Consider the following 20,004-nt stretch of genomic DNA (forward strand, 5'->3'; position numbering starts at 1 on the left):
TATTTTGGGTTGAACTATTGTCTACTAAAATTCGAGATTCAAGGATGAGTCTGGTGGGACATTTGTCTTATCAAATCAAACTTGTTACGAGCTCATTTTACCTACTGAAGGTGATATGCTTCCTAGGTCGCTCTGTGGTTGCTCTGCATGTCCTAAACGAGCTCGTTGTTGGTTGGTGGACTTCTTTTCAGTCGATGTCACAATGCCGGCCGGCTTTTCACCCTTGTTTATGACATTGGGCCGAATGTAATCATATCCGCCGTTTAAGCATGTCCTGTGTTGGGCTATTTGGTATGATTTAACAGTTGCAGTGGGTGAGACGACCTTGGCTTTGTGTATGACTTTTAATTCAAAAGGATATTTGGACAATAGGGTCCACATCAATAGGGCTTTCGAATAAACAAATTTCATTTTAGTAAACGACATAATTTTTTGGTAATTATAATTACTTTTTTAAATTATTTAATAATTTTCCGGTACTTATGTAATCAACGGTTCAATAAATTAGATGAAATTTGAGCATACTGAATTTTTTTTATTACCGAAATTCAGTACATTTCGTATAATTTTACCGGATAAACACGAATAATTATACAAGAACCAATTCTAAACTTAATTACTTTTTTTCGACTATCCAATCTGAAATTGAATACCAGTTAATATTTAGGAGATGAAAGACTAATGAGATTTATTAAAGGGGTCTTAAGATATAGGTCCCTGGTGACAAAACTAATTAGAACTAAATGACAAGCTCAACTAAACATTTGCTTCACATCCTTTATTAAATTAATTCCAGAAATGCCCTTTCACGCATTTTTATTTTTTCAATTTTCACTCTACATTTTTTACGTTATTATATATAAACAACTTTTTTTCCTTATTTATAACATTTTTTTGAAACTTACGGTTTTTTTCTTCTTTTTTGTTAAATAATTCAACATTTTTTTTCTTCTTTTTTGTTAAATAATTCATCAAATTTTAAAAATACTATGGTATATTATATTGTACTATGGTGTACTATGGTGTACTATCGTTTTTACACTATTATTAAAAAAAAATTCTACAATATTATTGAAAACTACAAAACAAAACTCGTTTTTCGTTTTTGTTAATTCAATTTACATATATATATATATATATATATATATATATATATATATATATATATATATATATATATATATATTTTTTTTTTATTTTTTAATAATTTATTTGTTGTAATATTATAGTAGACTATGGTATACTGCGGTGCACTATGGTCTACTACGGTATACTACCAAACCCTAGCAGCCAACAAACACACAATCCTCGCCAACCCTAGCCGTCAACGCAGCAGCCGTCAAACCCTAGCCGCCAACGTGTGCATCCGTCACAACCGTAGTCACCTACCAACTTTGGGAAAACCAGATTTACGATTTTGAACCCAAATCAAACAAAATCTCTTGAAGATCAAGATCAAATCTCCACAATAAACGCATCCCGCCGCCACAACCACCACAACCCCTCGCCGCCATCTCGACCACCACAGCCCGTCGCCTTGACCACCACAGCCAGCCGCCGCCGCCTCAACCACCACAACCCCGCCGCCGCCTCGACCACCACAACCCCTCGCCGCCATCTCGACCACCACAGCCCGCCGCCTTGACCACCACAGCCCGCCGCCGCCGCCTCAACCACCACAGCCCGCCGCCGCCTCGACCACCACAACCCTTCGCCGCCATCTCGACCACCACAGCTCGCTGCCTCGACCACAATCGCCGTTGCCGACTCCTCCTCCACCACAGCCCCCGCCGCCGCCCTTTCCACCACAATCCCTGGCTCGGCTACTACTGAATTAATTAGCAAGAGATATGTATGGGATGGAGAGGTGAGAGAGAGGGCGAGAAAAAAAAAACGGGATTGAAAAAAGATACACAGATTGTGTGAGAGATGGAGGAAGAGAGAGAACGTGAGAGAAACCAAAAGAACGAAATAAATCTGAATTGGAGAAACGTGAATATATGTAGGTTATATAATTTAGGGTATAAGGGCAAGATAGGGATAAAAAAAAATTAGGGATGTGGCCCATATATTATTTGAAATTAAGGATTTAATTAAAAAAATGAATTTGAACTTGTCATTTAGTTCAAATTCGGTTTCGTTTGAGGGACTCATAGCATATTAACCCTTTATTAAAAGCATATTATTACCACATTTATTAAACGGGCCTAATTGTGCCAAATTACTTTTAGCATTAATAATTCTAGATATATATATGATAATTTAAAATTAAAGGGCCACATAGCTCTTGGGCCTACAGCTTCTAGAAGTTTACAACCAACTGGACTCTCACTGTCTTTGAACTGAAAATTAATAATTTTTTTTTTTTTTTTTATACATATATAATTAAAATCAATAAATATTCTCACCTAATCTATTAAAATATATCACCTAATCTAAGCCTGCTATAATTTATTAAAATATGTATTGAGAACACGTGAATGCAGCATCACATCACGTGTATATAGTATGTAATAATACTCGATTAAAAAAAAATAATAATGCCGGAGACCGCCATCAATGTTGATCAGCGGCCGGGAAAAAAAATGTTTAGACAAAAAAATATCTTTTAAAAAAATAGTGAAAATGAGGATTAATGCGATATTTTTGTTAAAATGTGGGGTCAATAGATGTAAATAGTACTGCGAGGGGTATTTCAGGCAATAGACAAGAGAATGGATTTTTTTATAGGATTGATTTTAGTTTGGATAGGAGTGCAATTTAATACAAGAGGATGGGGTTTTTTGTAGGATTGATTTTTGTTTGGATATGAGTGCAAATAAGTCGTACTTTTTGTAATTATATGCAGTTAAATATTTATAAATTAATACAGTTAAAAATCCTATTAATTTAGCGAATCATTGAATTATCGATTTAATAATTTAATACGTGAAAGTTTTCACATAATCAGACCAAGAAAAACTATTATTTTATCGAGGTTATTAATTTATCGGATTTGTGAGAAATATCAAAAGTATTCAAAATATCATATACAATGTAGAATTTCACCAATATGAATAAATATTCCTACTTATATATAAAAAAAATAAAAAATAAAAATAAAATAAAATAAAAAATGGCTCCAACAATTTTGGTGAACTACCGTAATTTGGCTTCTTTCTCTCATAGTCGGGTCCGCCCTGTATTTCACTCTTCATTTTTTACTTCTCACGGATCAGATCAGTAGGAACTCCGATTCAACTCCTACTCCATTTTTGTTTCCTGTAAGTTTCTTCATCTTCATCCATGATTTCGATTGTGCAGATGAAGCGATTTTGCGCTTCTGATTTTTGTGATTCTGCATTTTCGTGAAGCATATTTTTTTTTTTTTTTTTTTTTTTGATTTTGTTAAATTGAATCCGCTGCTTGAAAGTTGAAATGCATGTGATGTTATAACTAACAGATTTAGTGATTCTCATTTTGGAGATTGAATTAACTGCAGAAATTGTGGGATACGGAAACTTGTTTTGGTGGTTCCCAGAAGTTGCATGTATGTTAATTATAGTGTATTTATCAATTTCAAATGCCAGTTATTCTACATCAGATATAAAAATTTGTGGTAAATGAATGGATTCATGAATGTTTTTTTTAAATCTGGTTCAATTTTGCTGTTTGATCTCTTAACCTGAAGAAATTGCATTTCTACCAAGGAGTTTATCATCGTATATGTTAATTCCTTTTGGTTTACTATCTTCTCTTTTGCTAGTGGTACTTATATAATTTTGCCCTAATTTTATTTATGTATTTTTGTCTGCAGAGCTGAGTGCTATACATCAGACAGAAAACAATACGGTCAGAGAGAGAGAGAGAGAGAGAGAGGTAAAAGGAGAAAATTGTAATGTGGAAACTGAAAATTGCGGAGGGATCAAGCCCGTGGTTGCGTTCACTAAATGGACATATCGGCCGCCAAATCTGGGAATTTGATCCCAGTCTCGGGTCTTCTGAAGATCTGGCCGAGATCGAGAAGCTTCGAGAGCAGTTTACTAAACATCGTTTCGAGCAGAAGCACTCTGCTGATCTTCTCATGAGACTTCAAGTTAGTGAGGCCGTACATATTTATTTTCATTTTTTCAACTTGTTTAATTTACTCGATTTCGTCATTTGATGTTACGGGTTGTTCCATGTTTATCTGCAAGATGCCTGAAGTTTATGTTTGAGCAAATAAATTTATTTAAATTTCTAATTTTTATTTGTTAGTGCAGTTAGTTTAATCGTTTGATCTTAAATTGCATAACTTGTGTAATCAAAGGTTGTTGGAGTAATACAGAGGAATGTTTTTTTCTCAATGCTGTTTGCCAACAGTTAATGAATTCTTAGTGTGGGGTTGGATTTAGGAACGTTGACAATGTAAATCCATGGCATATTAATAACTATGAGAGATGGCTTCTAAGAAAGTAATAAATTTTCAGCTATATTTTCTTGTCTTATCTGATTTGATTGCCATCTAAGACTGTTATGTGGACAAAACAAAAGAACTCCTATGAGTATCTAAACAGCTGAACAGTCGTAGCATTGTTGATCATATTTGTACGTATGTGAAGTACTAAATTATGGGTGACTTGAATTGTTAATCTATCATAGTACTTTTTTTTTTTTTTTTTAACTAACTATATTTTGATCTTTACGAAATTATGTGAATAACTTTCAGTTTTCTGTTATTTTGAATATTAGTTTACGAAGGAGAATCCGAACACCACAATTTTGCCCCAAGTAAAAGTGAAAGATATAGATGAAATTACAGAAGACAAAGTAACCGATACATTGAGGAGGGCCATTAGTTTCCATTCAACCCTGCAAGCTCACGATGGTCATTGGGCAGGAGACTATGGAGGTCCAATGTTTCTAATGCCTGGCCTGGTGAGTGTTTGAATATTGACCTTGATGTTTTCTCAGCAGTTGTCACCTTGCTTCTTGGAAGAAACCGATTTTGGGAATTTGGACAACTGTCGTAGATTAGTCATTATTTTATATATCAATTTTCCTCGTTTTTGGAACAGGTTATCGCATTATCTATTACCGGGGCATTAAATGCAACATTGTCAAAAGAACACAAGCGTGAGATTTGTCGCTATCTTTACAATCATCAGGTGAAGACTGAACTCTACATGTAAATTTATGGTGTTATGCTTCTAGAATATGCCAAAGGTATCTAATATTTATGTATCTTCTATACATTTGAGGAACATGTGCTTACTGCTAAACATGTAATGTAACAGAACAGCGACGGGGGATGGGGTCTGCACATTGAGGGGCCAAGCACCATGTTCGGTTCTGTTTTGACCTATGTTACTTTGAGGTTGCTTGGTGAAGGGGCGAATGAAGGAGATGGAGCGATGGAGAAAGGTCGAGACTGGATTTTGAATCATGGTGGAGCCACTGCAATAACATCGTGGGGAAAGATGTGGCTCTCGGTCCAGACTTATCCCTCGCCTTGCTGTTTATATGATTTACTCCTGTTTCTACGTTAGTATGATGACTTTTGATTCTTATTTTTCTTGTTTTCCTGTATGTTTAGGTACTTGGGGTGTTTGAATGGTCTGGAAACAATCCTTTGCCACCTGAGATATGGCTTCTCCCATATATTGTTCCATTTCATCCAGGTAATGTTTGCTATTACGTCCTATTTCTCTTTCTTTAGTCTATTTAAAATTCTTGTAAGCGTTCATAAATAATTTAAGTGTTTCCGCAATCTTGTAAGAGCTGAAACAATATAACTAAAGAATACTCGCTTCCTGCATTATATCTTAGAGAAACCCCATCCCTTTCCTCCTTTTTTCGCCCCATGTCTCCCGTGTGACGATATGGGGGCGAAACAAAGGGGTTCCTATCAACTTGTTCCGACCTAGGAGATTAATCTCATGACTTCGGTCCTACTCCAAACAAAACATAAATCCACCTTGTTGTCTCTATAAAGACAATAAAATCACTACTCAATTTCTCTACCCATTATTCAGAGTTGCTGCTGAGTATTGATCTTTACTGTGGCCCATTCCGTTACTATCCTTGATTCCTTGGTGGGATGAAACTGATTGTTATTCTAACAAGATGCAAATTGACATATTTATTCTTATGCATTATTTGATAACAGATTATGAGTCTGATATAGAAAATTAGGAAATAATTTTGTTTGTAGTGTATGTCTACTTAATACATCCTTTGTAGACATAGCTATAAATTGCCAATGGTATGCCTAAATTAATAAATTGTGTTTCTATTCATACTCTTGTAAGACCTGATTGGCATTCCAAGGAAGCATATTTTCTTTTATGTGCTAAATCATTCTACTAAAATACCTTTTTGAGGATATCCATCTGTGTTTTAATGATGTACTTGGTTCAACTGAACGCATTTCCTTGTGACATTTTCTGCATATTATTTTGTCTAAGGAACAGAAGTCTTCCTTTCATTTGTTTTACAGGAAGGATGTGGTGTCATTGTAGAATGGTTTATCTCCCCATGTCCTATTTGTATGGAAAAAGATTTGTTGGCCCAATTACACCCACGGTTCTTTCTCTGAGGAAGGAGCTCTATTCAGTTCCATATCATGAAATAGACTGGGACAAAGCTCGCAATGAATGTGCAAAGGTTTGTATGGCCACCTATATAGTTATTTAAAAAGGTTTTGTAGTTTGTAATAGAATCATAAGCAAAACATTGAAAGAGGTCTGTTAATCATAGGTTACAAGTTATCGATCAATCTCTCACTGTGTGTCTCATGCAGGAAGATCTATACTACCCACACCCTGTTGTACAAGATATACTTTGGGCTTCTCTCCACAAGTTTGCGGAACCTGTTTTCATGAATTGGCCTGGAAAAAAGTTGAGAGATAAGGCTCTTCGCACTGTTATGGAGCATGTACATTATGAAGATGAAAACACACGCTATATATGTATAGGCCCTGTAAACAAGGTATACTTGAAATTTTTACCTTCCGTAGTTCTAAGGAGTTGAAAACTTCCATTTCTTTCTGAGTGGGAAGCATTGCTGAATATGAAATAACAAATGATGTGAACAAAAAGATATGGCAATACATTTTAGGGTAGGTGATATGCGCCTACTAAGGTAGTTTTTGTGATTCTTTGAGAAACTTACCCTCAGTGGTCTTTTGTTTCTATTAAAATTGTGGGGTTGACAATTTCTTTTAGCCTTTTTCACTTTTGATGGATATTCGGTTTGTAGGTAGAAGTCCTTCATATTGTGTCTCAGTTGTTTCTTCTACTGACTTAACTCAATAAAGTGAAAGCCAACATGTTGCAATTGTTAAAACATCTCACCCTTTTTTATGTCTTCCTTATTCAAAATTCAGGTGCTAAATATGCTTTGCTGTTGGGTGGAAGATCCAAATTCAGAAGCTTTCAAGTTACATCTTCCAAGAATATATGATTACCTGTGGGTTGCAGAAGATGGCATGAAAATGCAGGTAACATTTTTTTGTATATTAGACCCACACTCATCAGATAGATTTCAGAGTCCAATTTCATCCTATTTTACCTTCTGCTGGAGGGATCTGTTAGATATAGCTTTCATTCGTATACAAAATCAACTCTAGTGTTGGATCACCCAGCCATCTCTGGGACATGTGAACAGAGTTTCAATGTCTGTGCTATGTGGCGATGGCATTAGACACCTAGATTCCTTTTCATGTATCTTGTTTTTACCATGATCTACATTCTTAGATACCATTATACGAGACACACCACAAGTTGATGCAGACAAATTGAAAATCTGTTGCTATTTAATCTTTTCTAAAAGCAGGTACGGCAATAGACCTGGTGGATTTGACCTTAAGAGAACAAGAGTCTCCTCTCCTATTGACAATAGTCACTTCTTGTTCTAATCCAGACCCAAAAGCTCAAACCTGACATGCTAGACCCATTTATTTGATCAAAATTTGTTAGATCCCATATCAAATATGGAAAGAGAAGAGTCCTTGAGAAGCGTGATGAGTTACCCCTCTGAATCTGCAAGAGAGAAGAGGCAGTGGCCCAGTTCAAAGACCCAGAACATGAGCAAGAACAAGGCCTGGGTGGGGAAGGTTGGGAAGCAGATCAGTGTAAAAATGAAAACAAGTGGAAGCAAAGAAGAAAGAGAAATGAAAACATTCAAATTTAGGAAAACATAAAGCAACCAAGAAAGGAAAAGAAGTAAGAAAAGGCAAAAGAGAGGAAATAAAGAAGAAAAAAGACCAAATTAAAATGGGGAAGTAGTGACAGAATGAAAAACCCATATCTCGAACAAAAACCTGTTAGGCCTAGAGTATCGAGCTACATACACGTCGTTTACCTCTTGTAACTCGTAGAAACCACATGGTCTGAGTCTAACCTGGACCAATTGCTATGAGTGTCTCCGTAGTTGACAGATTTAAGATATGGAAGACACCTTTGTTTTAATCGAGTTATTTTGTTATTGCTCAAGTGAATTTTTCTTTGAATGCGCCATAGCAGACTTAACTATTATGCAATATTTTCTTTCAGGGATACAATGGAAGTCAGGCATGGGATACTTCCTTTGCTGTGCAAGCCATATTATCCACAGAGCTTGTTGAAGAATTTGGCCCAACTTTAAAAAAAGCACATACATACATAAAGAATTCACAGGTTAACATTCAGTTTTCCTTTATCCCATCCATGACATCTGTGTACTTACACTGTTTACTATGATAGTCCATGTTGATTATCTTATAATTTCTTTATCTTTGATTTTAAAGGTGTTAGATGATTGCCCTGGGGATTTAGATTTTTGGTATCGTCACATATCCAAAGGTGCCTGGCCATTTTCAACTGCTGACCATGGTTGGCCTATTTCGGATTGCACTGCCGAGGGACTGAAAGTAACAAGTTTAATCTGAAGAGTTTCTCATTTTTGATTTATTTTAATTTTTTCCCAACATTTATACAGACAGTTCATTATCCTGATAATGCATGCTTGTTATTCAGGCATCTCTGTTATTGTCAAAATTACCAGCACAGATTATTGGTGAGCCTCTGGATGCTAAGCGGTTTTATGATGCTGTGAATGTTGTTCTTTCACTACAGGTACTACACTTGTTTAAAGAATAGCTTATTCTCTTTGAAATACGCTGAGTAACATTCGAAATATTATTCTGTGGATTTGGGCAGATGATATATGTGGGACAATGTGGACTATGCTAATCTGCAATATGGTGTGATTATGGATTATAACACTACATTTAAATTTTAAAAACTTAGACTGATGGACATTTTCATGCTTAACTTAATATTAGTTGACTCAGATTGGTCCGAGCTATCGAAACTCTATAAGGGTGGAAAGTTAAATTATTAGACCTTCAGGTGTTTTGAAAACTACTCCTTTGTTTAAACTCAACCGCAAATACTACTGTAACTGATACCATCTAAAATATGTTTTATCTTCCCGCACTTTGAACTGTTGGTCAACTTGAAAACTCGAGTGAGGTAATTCGATCAGTTGATTGTTAATAAAATTAATGCTTCTGCTGTGACATCTGTACAATTTTGGTAGTTATTGAAACTTTTCAAATTTGGCAACCTAAATAATCTACAAAGTTCCATAAAACCAAGTTATGGTCAGAGTAGTGAAACAACAACAAATTAATATTTCAGTGTGGATCTCGATATGCCTTCTTCAGGTTCACATGCATTCTGATTGTCTATTCGTCCTTCGTGACTGCATTTTAAGTATAACATCTAATAAATATTCATATAGTTAACATTTCGCCAATCTGAGAATATTCATGGCACATTTTGCAGAACGCAGAAGGAGGCTTTGCAACGTATGAACTCACAAGATCATATAGTTGGTTGGAGGTACGCTTTTCTATATATATCTTATTTACAAGACTGCAGAACTACTTTCTTCTATTTTATTTTCTTGAATGCTAAGTACTTTATTTTGATTGTTTGAGAAGTAATGACAGCTTAAATGGAAACTAGTAGTTAAGGTTAATGGCTGTTACATCTGGTCTGTCGAAGCTCTAGAGGACTATTGTTGTTTACACGTTTATTTGCGGTTTTTAATAGATAATTATACAAATATATGGAACATGCTTATGCTAATTTCTACTACATGTTTTGGCCATCTAGTCACAGAATTATGCGTCTTATTCAATCATTATTAGTGCATTCTACACGCTGCACAAGCTCGATAAGTTTCTGTGCTGTCACTATATTTATATCAAATTTGTGATGTTATTCTGTATGCTTTTCTCGCAGCTAATCAACCCTGCTGAAACTTTTGGTGACATTGTTATTGATTATCCGTAAGATATCTCTCGTTTATTCTACTTCTTTTCTGTAGTAACAAAAGAGTGTGAAATTACATAAGAGGTGTGTATATATATATATATATATATATATATATATATATATATATATATATATATATATATATATATATATATATATATCATGTACAAATACCCAAGAGTTGGTAGTCTTCTCTACCCCCTTCTAATCGATTTGAACTTCACTGACTTTGTAGCTACGTAGAATGCACGTCGGCTGCTATTCAAGCATTGACATCATTTAAGAAATTATATCCTGGGCATCGAAAAGAAGAAGTGGAACGATGTATCGAAAAAGGGGCTAAATTCATGGAAAAGATTCAAGCAACAGATGGCTCTTGGTCAGTTTTCCTTTTCAGTACCTTGCCCTTTTCTAATACTTGTTGGAGCATGCGTGAGGCTTGATAATGCATAATGAAGTTTCATATTTCGATTTCTTCCTTGGCTTTTGTCTTATTATTGTGTGTCTCTGCTGATCAGCTATTAGTTATGCACATAGTATTTTGATTTCTATTTAATATAGCGATTGACTATGAGCCATGAACGAAACTTTGTGACAGGTATGGTTCTTGGGCAGTTTGCTTCACTTACGGAACATGGTTTGGGGTAAAAGGCCTGGTGGCAGCTGGGAGAAGCTACAGCAATTGCTCTGCCATTCGCAAGGCTTGTGATTTTCTGCTGTCTAAACAGCTTCCATGTGGTGGATGGGGAGAGAGTTATCTTTCATGCCAAAACAAGGTTGACATTTCTCGTCTGGTGCTGTGTGAATGTGACCAATTTTAATATTTGAAAAATTTAGTACCATAGTTGGTTTATTCCGTGGTAGTTCCTGAGTTAATAGATATGCAAACATGATTATTACTGTTGGAAGAATAGACCCGCGGCACAAGTTTAAGTGGGGGGGCACCTGACATCAATCTTGTTGGATTAGTTGTGGTAGAAGTGAATGTAAAACCAATTTAGGGACGAAAATACCATGCTTCAACTGCATGCATAGGCTTACATACGGGACCCTAGACTATATCTTCGAGACCTCGATGACCGAATTAATGTGACTCAGAAATCTTAAGCATTCTTCTTTTCAGTCTGTAATGAAAATATATATTAAGTAGGATGCATATATCTCAGGAATATACTGAAAGTAAAATAGTTCTTGATTTGGTCGAGTTTCTGAAATTGGGTTTTGATGCTATACATTTTCAATTAGTGCTATGCCTTTAGAATGAAAAACAGCACTACTAAATCGATGCTTCATCTGTTCAGGTGTATTCAAATCTAGAAGGCGACAGGTCTCATGTGGTAAATACGGGATGGGCTTTGCTAACTCTCATCGATGCCGGGCAGGTAAACTAGTTACCGCAAGAATTATAGGGATTGCATGTTTTTGTCCTTTCCTGTTGTTCTGATTTCCTGCTCAATTTGATGTATATAGTTCTGTTTAAATTGTCTGCCGGGATTTATTATTAGATTAAAGTCAAATTCTTCCTATTTTACTTATTTGAATGCAAATCGTACGGTTACCTTATTATCCTGCTATCCCGCAGGCTGAAAGAGACCCGTTGCCTTTGCACCGTGCAGCCAAAGTCCTAATTAATTCGCAATGTGAAAATGGAGATTTCCCACAACAGGTAATTCAGTTCTGTTGTTTTCCAAGTTACAAAACGGCATTTCTCTGTTAAATCTTTTGAATATATAAAAGTTCGCGTTTTAAACGTCCTTTCTCGAGATGATGATTTTTATTCAAGAATCCGTTCAGCAGATTATCTTGACCTAACCTTTTCCCCATGTTGTGATTTTTAGGAGATAATGGGGGTGTTCAATAAGAATTGCATGATCACATACGCAGCATACCGGAATATATTTCCGATATGGGCTCTAGGAGAATACCGGTGCAGGGTTCTACGCACCCAATGAATAATCAACTGCAGATGAATCTCGCAGTCGGTTTTTAGCCTTATTTATTAATTACTATATAACTTATCCCGTTTGGATGCACTTCGTCTCGTAGCTCATTTCCGAACCTAGCTGGTTTCGTTATTCAATTTGTGTAATGAACTTTTTCCTGAGAAAATTATCTCTAAAAGATCGAAAAACAAATGGGATGTTGATGGTATTTAATTTAGTTAATATCTATCAATTGAATGTAATTTTCCTTAACTTTATTTGTTAGAACTCACTGATCAAATTAAAAGAAATGCTGATATAGTACAACTAGTGAGATAATTTTATTGACATGACCCACTCTAAGGTATGTTCAAATTATGAAAAAACCCTTTATGTTTGGATAATTACAATCACTTCTCTTAATTATGCACTGTTTTACGAAAAAACCCTTATGTTCGTACTATATTCTATATGTCACGTACTTATTGTGTATTACTTTATACTTGACATGACACATAATGGCGGATTATCAAGTAATTTTGGTGGGGTCAAATTTACTTATTGGAATATGAATTTTTTTAGTAAAACAATACATAGTTGAGGGGATTATTGTAATCATCAAAATATAAGGAATTTTTTCGTAATTTGGCTCACGAAACGCATGTCAGTTGACTCTGGTCACTTCCAGACAACTATTTAAAATGTCATAATGATTTTTTGTTTCATTTTTAATTTTAATAAATGAAATTTGAATTTTGAAACAAATAATTAAATAACTCCAAAATAGTAAATAAATACCTTTTCTGAAGCAGAGTTGAAAAGGACCCACCTACAATTTCGAAAACCTAAGCTGAAGCGCCAAAACTCAAAACCCCCATCAAGTAAGAACGCTTTTGTCTTCTTTCTCTCTCTAACACTCTCACACTATCACTCTCACTCTAACTTTCTCTCACACACACTGGCCCCGTTCTTTGTGCGTGAGTACGGACGGGTGAGATATTCTTGAACTCCGCCTTCCTTTTCCTCATCTGTACTGAGATTCGTTGTTTTTCAATTCCCTTTTTATTACTATATGTCTTCGAATTTTGAATTTAAAGTAGTTTCATGCCAGAACTGTAGCACTTTTTTTTTTTTTTTTTTTTTTTTTTTTTTTTTTTTTTACATCCAGCTTATTTTATATATTATTTAATTCGTTTGCTTCTTCAATCTCGATGCAGTGCTTGTAGCGTTGCTGCATCACAGTATTACTCTTCCGTGAAGGTGGAAAAATGGTTGGCTTCTTATGTAAGTATTTGTTATTTATTTTTTTTAACTTTTTTTTTTTGAATTTCTGAGGGTAATTTCGTGTTAATTTTATGATTGTGTTGTATGTAATTGTACTGGGTTAGATATTTTCTGGTTCCGTCTCTAAGATTATTGAAATAAATAACTTCGTTTACTTGTTATTGGAAGAATTTGTGAATGACTGCTACTAGCTGAGTTTCAATTGATGTTTTTTTTTCTACTATTAATTTCGGATTCTGTAATACATTTCCATTTGTTATTGTGAATTTTTTTTCCTTCTATGTTTCGTAGGACAGCCGTCGCGAATGGGAGCTTAGAAGTTGATGGTGGGGTAAATTTTGACTGAAGGGAGTTCAGTTTCACTTTCTAAATAAGATGAAGACACATGTAAATACGGTGAAAGGAAAAGCAATGTCGAAAATGAGTAATAAGCAAGCTGTTTTTGAGCTGAAGCAGCGTGTGGTTCTTGCACTGAGCAAGCTTGCAGATAGGGACACTTGCCAACTCGGGGTAGAAGAGCTCGAGAAAACAATCGAATGCTTGACGCCAGATGGAATTGCCCCGTTTCTGTCTTGCATACTAGACACAGATACTGAGAAGAAAAGTGCAGTTCGCAAAGAGTGTGTTCGCCTTATGGGCACACTTGCAACTTTCCATGAGAGTCTTGTTGGACCACATCTCGGAAAGATGGTGGCTAGCATTGTCAAGCGGCTAAAGGACTCGGATTCTGTCGTAAGAGATGCATGTGTAGAAACATTTGGTGTCTTGGCTTCAAAATTGAGCAGTAGCGGTAGATTCGAGGCTGATGGGGTTTTTGTGGTGCTAGTGAGGCCGCTTTTTGAAGCCCTGGGTGAGCAGAACAAGCAAGTGCAGTCTGGTTCTGCAATGTGTTTGTCGCAGGTCATTGACAATATCCACGACCCTCCTCCTATGGTTTTGCAGAAGATGTTGGCAAAAACTAATAAGTTGTTGAAGAATCCCCATTTCATGGCAAAGCCGGCAGTCGTTGAGTTAAACAGGAGCATCATTCTGGTGAGTCTTTGTTAACACCCATAATTTCTCTTCATTTCTCCCCCGTAACCCTGTGGCATATAATTTATTACTCCGAATTTGATTGTAATAATCAAGCGACAGTTGAAGTATCATTCATTAGCCAATGAATTGCAATTCAAATTTCAAGAATTGTGTTTAGTGTTCTGTCGTTTCCTCGAGGACTTGTTATATGACAAAGTCAATGTTAAAATATGCGGAATTCAGTTGGCGGTGCATTTGTACCACTGTAATAAACTTGTTTCTTCGTTGATATTTCAGGCTGGTGGTACTTTAACGCACAGTTCTTTAACTGCTGCACTCACAAGCGTTCAGGAATCACTGAAGAGCAGTGACTGGGCAACACGTAAAGCTGCATGTGCAGCATTGGGAGATATTGCTTCTTGCAGTGCAGCATGCCTAGGCTCGTATCGTGCATCATGTATCCGTGGTCTTGAAACATGTCGGTTCGACAAGGTTATCTGTTTATTTAATAATTTATTACCCCAGAAGATTCGTTTTGAAAATGCTTAACTTTGGAGTTTCATGTTTGCCCCTAAAAGGTGAAACCAGTTAGGGACATAGCTTTGCAGGCCTTGCAGCTTTGGAGAAATATTCCTGGGCCTGATACACCCGAACCTTCTGAAACTGGATCTTCTATCAAAGGTATTCTTATAAACCCCATGTTCTGATGTGCGAAGAGGTTAAGAAAGTTGTTTTATGGCGTATTATGTTGCAGTGGATTGGAAAAGAATGCTCTTGCTACATTATGCTTGAAAAATATTTTGTGTTTCGTGATGAATCAAAAGTTAGGATCGGAGCTATTTATTTGTTGCAAATTTTGTATCACCTGCAATCTATTATGCGGAATGATTAAGGGCTATAAGTCAGCTTAAGTCCACATGTGTCACAAGTCATAATTATTAACTAAAATCTTATAAGAAAATTCACAAACTTGAAAGCCTGAATTATGAAATAAACAGGACTTGGCATCATTGCTGGGCGCTACATTTATATTTGATGCAGTTCCATCTAGTGCCACATTATTATCATGCGTGGAACGAACAGTGGCCCTTCTAAGCTATATTGTATAAAATCTAGCTTTCGTGTTTCATGAAGAAGATGCAGTATGATCTCGTCAATTCTGATATTAGATGTCATCTGCCTGTTTTCTCTTTATCGTATCATCATCTTTGCTAGTACATACTTTGGTTGTTTATGTGGAAGTTATCTAACTCCTGCAGGAACATCTTATAGAGATGACTATGGTGATATTTCTAGTGCCAGTGTCTCAACATTGAAGGGTAATACAGAGATGAGATATGGTAGTGAATTGGCTAAGAAAAGGGTTCCTCTCTCTTCTGGAAAAGCTGGAAGAACTTATTCCGGGAAATCTCAGCATTCCGGAACTACTAACTGGAAAATTGAAATTGCAGTTCCAAAGAGTCGTAACATCTCAGTAGCAGAGAATCATAATGATGAATCCGAGGGTAGTTCTCTTATCAAGAGATGCGAGAGAATAAATTCTGATGTCAGAGGTTGTAGCAATATTGGATATGAATATGGTGAAGTGGAGGACAAACAAGAATGCTCGTCTGTTTCTAATCTTTTCACTGAATGCATGAAATCGGAGGTTGTCATGACCCATTCTGATGGTTTCGATGATGCCAGTTTAGTGAAGTCAACTGGAACTAGTCAAAGATTTGCAGCGGATGAAGTTAGTATTGAAGAGCAGAGATACTTGGCGAAAATGCATGACCGTAGAAGCTTAGATTCAACTATTACAGAATCAACTTTGCGCACCACGAATGAGTGTTGTTCACAAACAGAAAAAGACATGATGGTAATCAAAAAGCACCTTTTGGAGATTGAAAACAAGCAATCTAGTTTGGTGGATATGCTGAAGGTACTGCTTTCGTTTTCTTTACCACTTCATTCATATGATTTTTTGTTGTACAATTAGGATTGGGATCTGAAATTACTGAATTTGCTCTGTAGGACTGACCTTCAACTGCATGTAATATTCTTCATGAAAGAAGTACATAATAATAGTATAACGGCAGACAAAATTCTTATCAAGTTATGAACTACTCATATATTTAAAACAAGAACTTGCAGGGAGACATAATCATCTAGAGTTCCTAAATCTAATGAAATGTCAAATAAATTCTTTGTTAAGTAATGTAACGATGACGTATTCTTTGGGTGTTCATATATAGGAGCGCATGCTAATTGTTTTTCACTATGTTATTATACTATCTCCCACCCATTACACCCCTTGTCACACTAGAATCATCTGCCAAAAAATTCTAAGCTGAATTAGATGGTTCTTTTTTTCCCCAGGAATTTTGAAGTTTTACGAGCAACTAAGCACGAGTTCTGGTTTTCTATTTTCAGGCATTTACGACTTCAATGATGGATAGTGTGTCAATGGTTCAGTCAAAGGTCTCAAACCTTGAACTTGTGGTTGACAAAATGGCACAAGAGCTTGCTAATGGTGGGAGATATTCAGATACATCGGCAACTAGACTTCTGAAGAGAAGTCCAAGCATTGCTTCCCCTAGGCTTTCTACATGTACTCCAAGGCTGTCTGTCGATAGCAACAAGCAACTTCCGTTACCAAGTAAACATGCAGCAGGTCGAGAGGAGAACACATTTACCAGAAACAGATCAAACATCTTTGCGAAACAAAACTCCGACATGTGGAGTGATGGCACGCTTAAGCCAAGCAAAAATTCTCTAGGAAACAGAGCTCCGACAAACTATTGCCCAGAAATTTACGAAGATCAAATGAGCAAAAATGGCGTGTTTTATCCGGTTCCTCCTGCTAAGTCAAGGCTAAATAAACTGGAGCCTAGGGATAGCCAGTGGGAAGTTATGAAAGACTATTTGTGCGACGGGGATCTGGACTCGGCATATGCTCAAGCTCTGTGTTCGAGGAATGAACTTCTTTTATTTGAGCTTCTAGATAAAACAGGCCCTGTTCTGGAAAGTTTATCAGACAAGACTGCGAGTGAACTATTAAGCAACTTGGTCTCACGCTTAATGGAGCAAAGATTCGTCAACTCCATAATTCCTTGGCTGCAGCAGGCAAGTTATTTTGGATGCTAATTTGTTTTTGACATAGCTTGTTAGTGTATGTGTAGTCCTTTCGCCAATACTTTTAGGCCCCGTTTGGTTGCCAAGATAAGCCAGGATTAACTAAATAGTTGGACTTAATTTGATGTTTGGTATTCCCAATAAATTGTCGAGTCGACCCGCCAAGATTATATAATCATGGCTTATCTTGCCTTATCTTGCCTTCTAATGAGTTTTTTTTGTTGGACGTCGCGAGCTCCAACAAAATAATTGGGTTTCATTAGATTATTTAATCTTATCTTGCCAACCAAACGGGGCCTTAGGTTTTTGTATGGAGTTCATGACATGCATACGAAATTACTGAATTTTGGATCACCGAAGGAAGTTTTTAGTAAGATATAGATGATAGCTTTGCACAAAGGATTTGGAACGCTTCTTAATTATCGTGATGGGGTTCCCAAACGCAAGAATATATGTCAGAACTTGTGATTATGGAACTTGATGGGCCCTCAAGAAATATATCGTTAATTTAGTAAATTTGAAATAGTGACCTCCTGCTTTATATCTATCTGAACAGTGTTACGCATTTTCAAATTTTAGGAAATATTTGTGTTGCGTTATGCATATGAAGCAGAAAACTGTTTTATGCTTCCTCAGTGAGAATACGGTTTTGTTTCTCCACTATAAATCCAAAGCTTCACCTTGAGAGTTTCTTTTTTGATATCTTTTCATAAAGTAATCGTCCTATAATTCATATCTTGCGATGCAAATGTTGGTCATAATTTTATTGCATAATTCGCTAATCATATTTCGTTTGCTTCAGCTTGTTGGTCTGACTAACATCCACGGACCGACTTACCTGGTACTCTCCGCAAAAGCAAAGCGAGACCTTCTATACACAATCCCGGAAGCCGCTAAGTTGGACGTTTTTAACCCTCCCGAGAGAAAATGCCTTGCTGAGATCGCCAAAACCTTACGCCAGTTCTGGGGTTAGTCATTTTTAACGTTCGAATATATCCTTAATTAGCACCGCTCAAACAGAGTTCATTTGCATAGTATCTGAATTATCCGAATCAACCGCTTTTCGTTCGAACTTGCATCGTTGTTTACAGGAAACGGATCTTGCTAGCCTGGATGCAATGAATCTACTTTACATGGGGAAAAAAAGAAGATGAAAAACGAGTAATTGATGTCTCGATTCGATAAGTGTTGTCTCTTAATGCTGGTCTATATGACTAACTTCAGTTGTTTAAACTGTTAAAAGATGAATCAGTACTGTATCAGTGTAATTGTGCACCACCTTTTCTCCTTTCTATATTCCCCTTTCAATTAGAGAACACTCATTTTTTTTCAAACGATGTCGTTTTTCGTACAACTAGATAGTGGTAATGCAAAGTAGGGGTGTGAACGAGCCGAGCTCGAGCCGAGCTCGCCTCTTTTGGCTGGCTCGAGCTCGAGCTCGAGTTTATTTTGTCGAGCTCGAGCTCGAGCTCGTCGAGTTCCTCTTTTTTTGGCTCGAGCTCGAGCTCGTGTCAATTTTGTCGAGCTCGAGCTCGAGCCCATTGTCTTTTTTTTTTTTTAAATATTTTTTTAATTATTATTTTATTATTAAAAATTATTTAAAAAAATAAAAAATAAAACCTAAATTGTAATTATATATATTTTAATATTTGTATATATTTCTATAATATTTTATATTATTATACATTATTTAAATAAAAATAACATATAAAAAATAAAAAAAATAAAAAAATAATAATAAATCCGGCTCGCGAGCTCATGAACAACTGAAAACCGGCTCGAGCTCGAGCTCGAAAATCTCGAGTCCGAGTTCGAGCTTTTTACGAGCGGGCTCGTCGAGCTCACGAGTTGGCTCGGCTCGTTTACACCCCTAATGCAAAGTGTTTCAAAATTAATGGAAAATTTATTGTCCAAAATAAGAAGAAAACAAAGGGTAAGTGGTAATGTCAAATTACGAAAATGCCCCTCATGTTTGGATAATTACAACCATTTGTAAACTATGAATCTTCTTACACGTCTATTCTTACATTATCAAATTTAGTGGAATATTCTCGACTTTGTAACCATTTTCTAAACTAATACTCTTGTAATAAAGCTTATCTTCAATAAAATTAGTACATATTGCAAAACTTGAGCTTCACCAACGAATTAAAATTATCCAAGAATATATGAGCTTTTTTTATTGTAATATTTTTAAATGTATAAACCCTCATTAGAAAGTAGTCAAATACCATTAAATAATAACTTGGGCTAGTTAAAATTAGTTGATATGAAATTGTGTGCCACTTTCTTAATCAAGTGAATATTTTAATATCAATTTCAAAAAGAACATAACAATTAATTAAATTATTATGGTCAAACAACTACACTATTTCTTCAACACAGC

At 36.0% G+C, this 20,004-nt stretch overlaps 2 protein-coding genes across 5 annotated transcripts; both read left to right on the forward strand.

Annotated features, from left to right (window-relative positions):
• The first annotated feature begins 2,999 nt into the window (after positions 1-2,999).
• On the forward strand, positions 3,000-12,479 carry LOC105970930 (cycloartenol Synthase). 2 transcript variants are annotated; one of them, XM_012995756.2, is made up of 20 exons: positions 3,111-3,263; positions 3,482-3,529; positions 3,797-4,075; positions 4,711-4,896; positions 5,037-5,126; positions 5,256-5,450; positions 5,555-5,639; positions 6,458-6,624; positions 6,761-6,949; positions 7,347-7,460; positions 8,515-8,637; positions 8,748-8,870; positions 8,977-9,075; positions 9,790-9,846; positions 10,252-10,298; positions 10,520-10,663; positions 10,883-11,060; positions 11,586-11,666; positions 11,867-11,950; positions 12,123-12,479. In XM_012995756.2, exons 3-20 carry the CDS (start codon positions 3,878-3,880, stop codon positions 12,234-12,236), a joined length of 2,274 nt encoding a protein of 757 aa, XP_012851210.1. In that variant the 5' UTR covers positions 3,111-3,263; positions 3,482-3,529; positions 3,797-3,877; the 3' UTR covers positions 12,237-12,479. The 2 variants fall into 2 exon arrangements, with proteins under 2 accessions (XP_012851209.1, XP_012851210.1); XM_012995755.2 differs by lacking the exon at positions 3,482-3,529 and having other exon boundaries at positions 3,000-3,263.
• A 535-nt stretch (positions 12,480-13,014) lies between these two features.
• LOC105970969 (ARM repeat superfamily protein) lies at positions 13,015-18,952 on the forward strand. Of its 3 annotated transcripts, none has more exons than XM_012995810.2 (9): positions 13,015-13,197; positions 13,424-13,490; positions 13,787-14,522; positions 14,802-14,996; positions 15,083-15,185; positions 15,764-16,425; positions 16,917-17,609; positions 18,421-18,586; positions 18,710-18,952. In XM_012995810.2, exons 3-9 carry the CDS (start codon positions 13,866-13,868, stop codon positions 18,724-18,726), a joined length of 2,493 nt encoding a protein of 830 aa, XP_012851264.2. In that variant the 5' UTR covers positions 13,015-13,197; positions 13,424-13,490; positions 13,787-13,865; the 3' UTR covers positions 18,727-18,952. The 3 variants fall into 3 exon arrangements, with proteins under 3 accessions (XP_012851264.2, XP_088679810.1, XP_012851265.2); XM_012995811.2 differs by having other exon boundaries at positions 13,027-13,197; positions 13,782-14,522; XM_088823684.1 differs by lacking the exon at positions 18,710-18,952 and having other exon boundaries at positions 18,421-18,591.
• Positions 18,953-20,004: the final 1,052 nt, after the last annotated feature.

The sequence above is a fragment of the Erythranthe guttata genome, chromosome 10 (assembly GCF_056151865.1).
Source record: "Erythranthe guttata isolate IM_541 chromosome 10, IM_541, whole genome shotgun sequence".
NCBI lineage: Eukaryota > Viridiplantae > Streptophyta > Magnoliopsida > Lamiales > Phrymaceae > Erythranthe > Erythranthe guttata.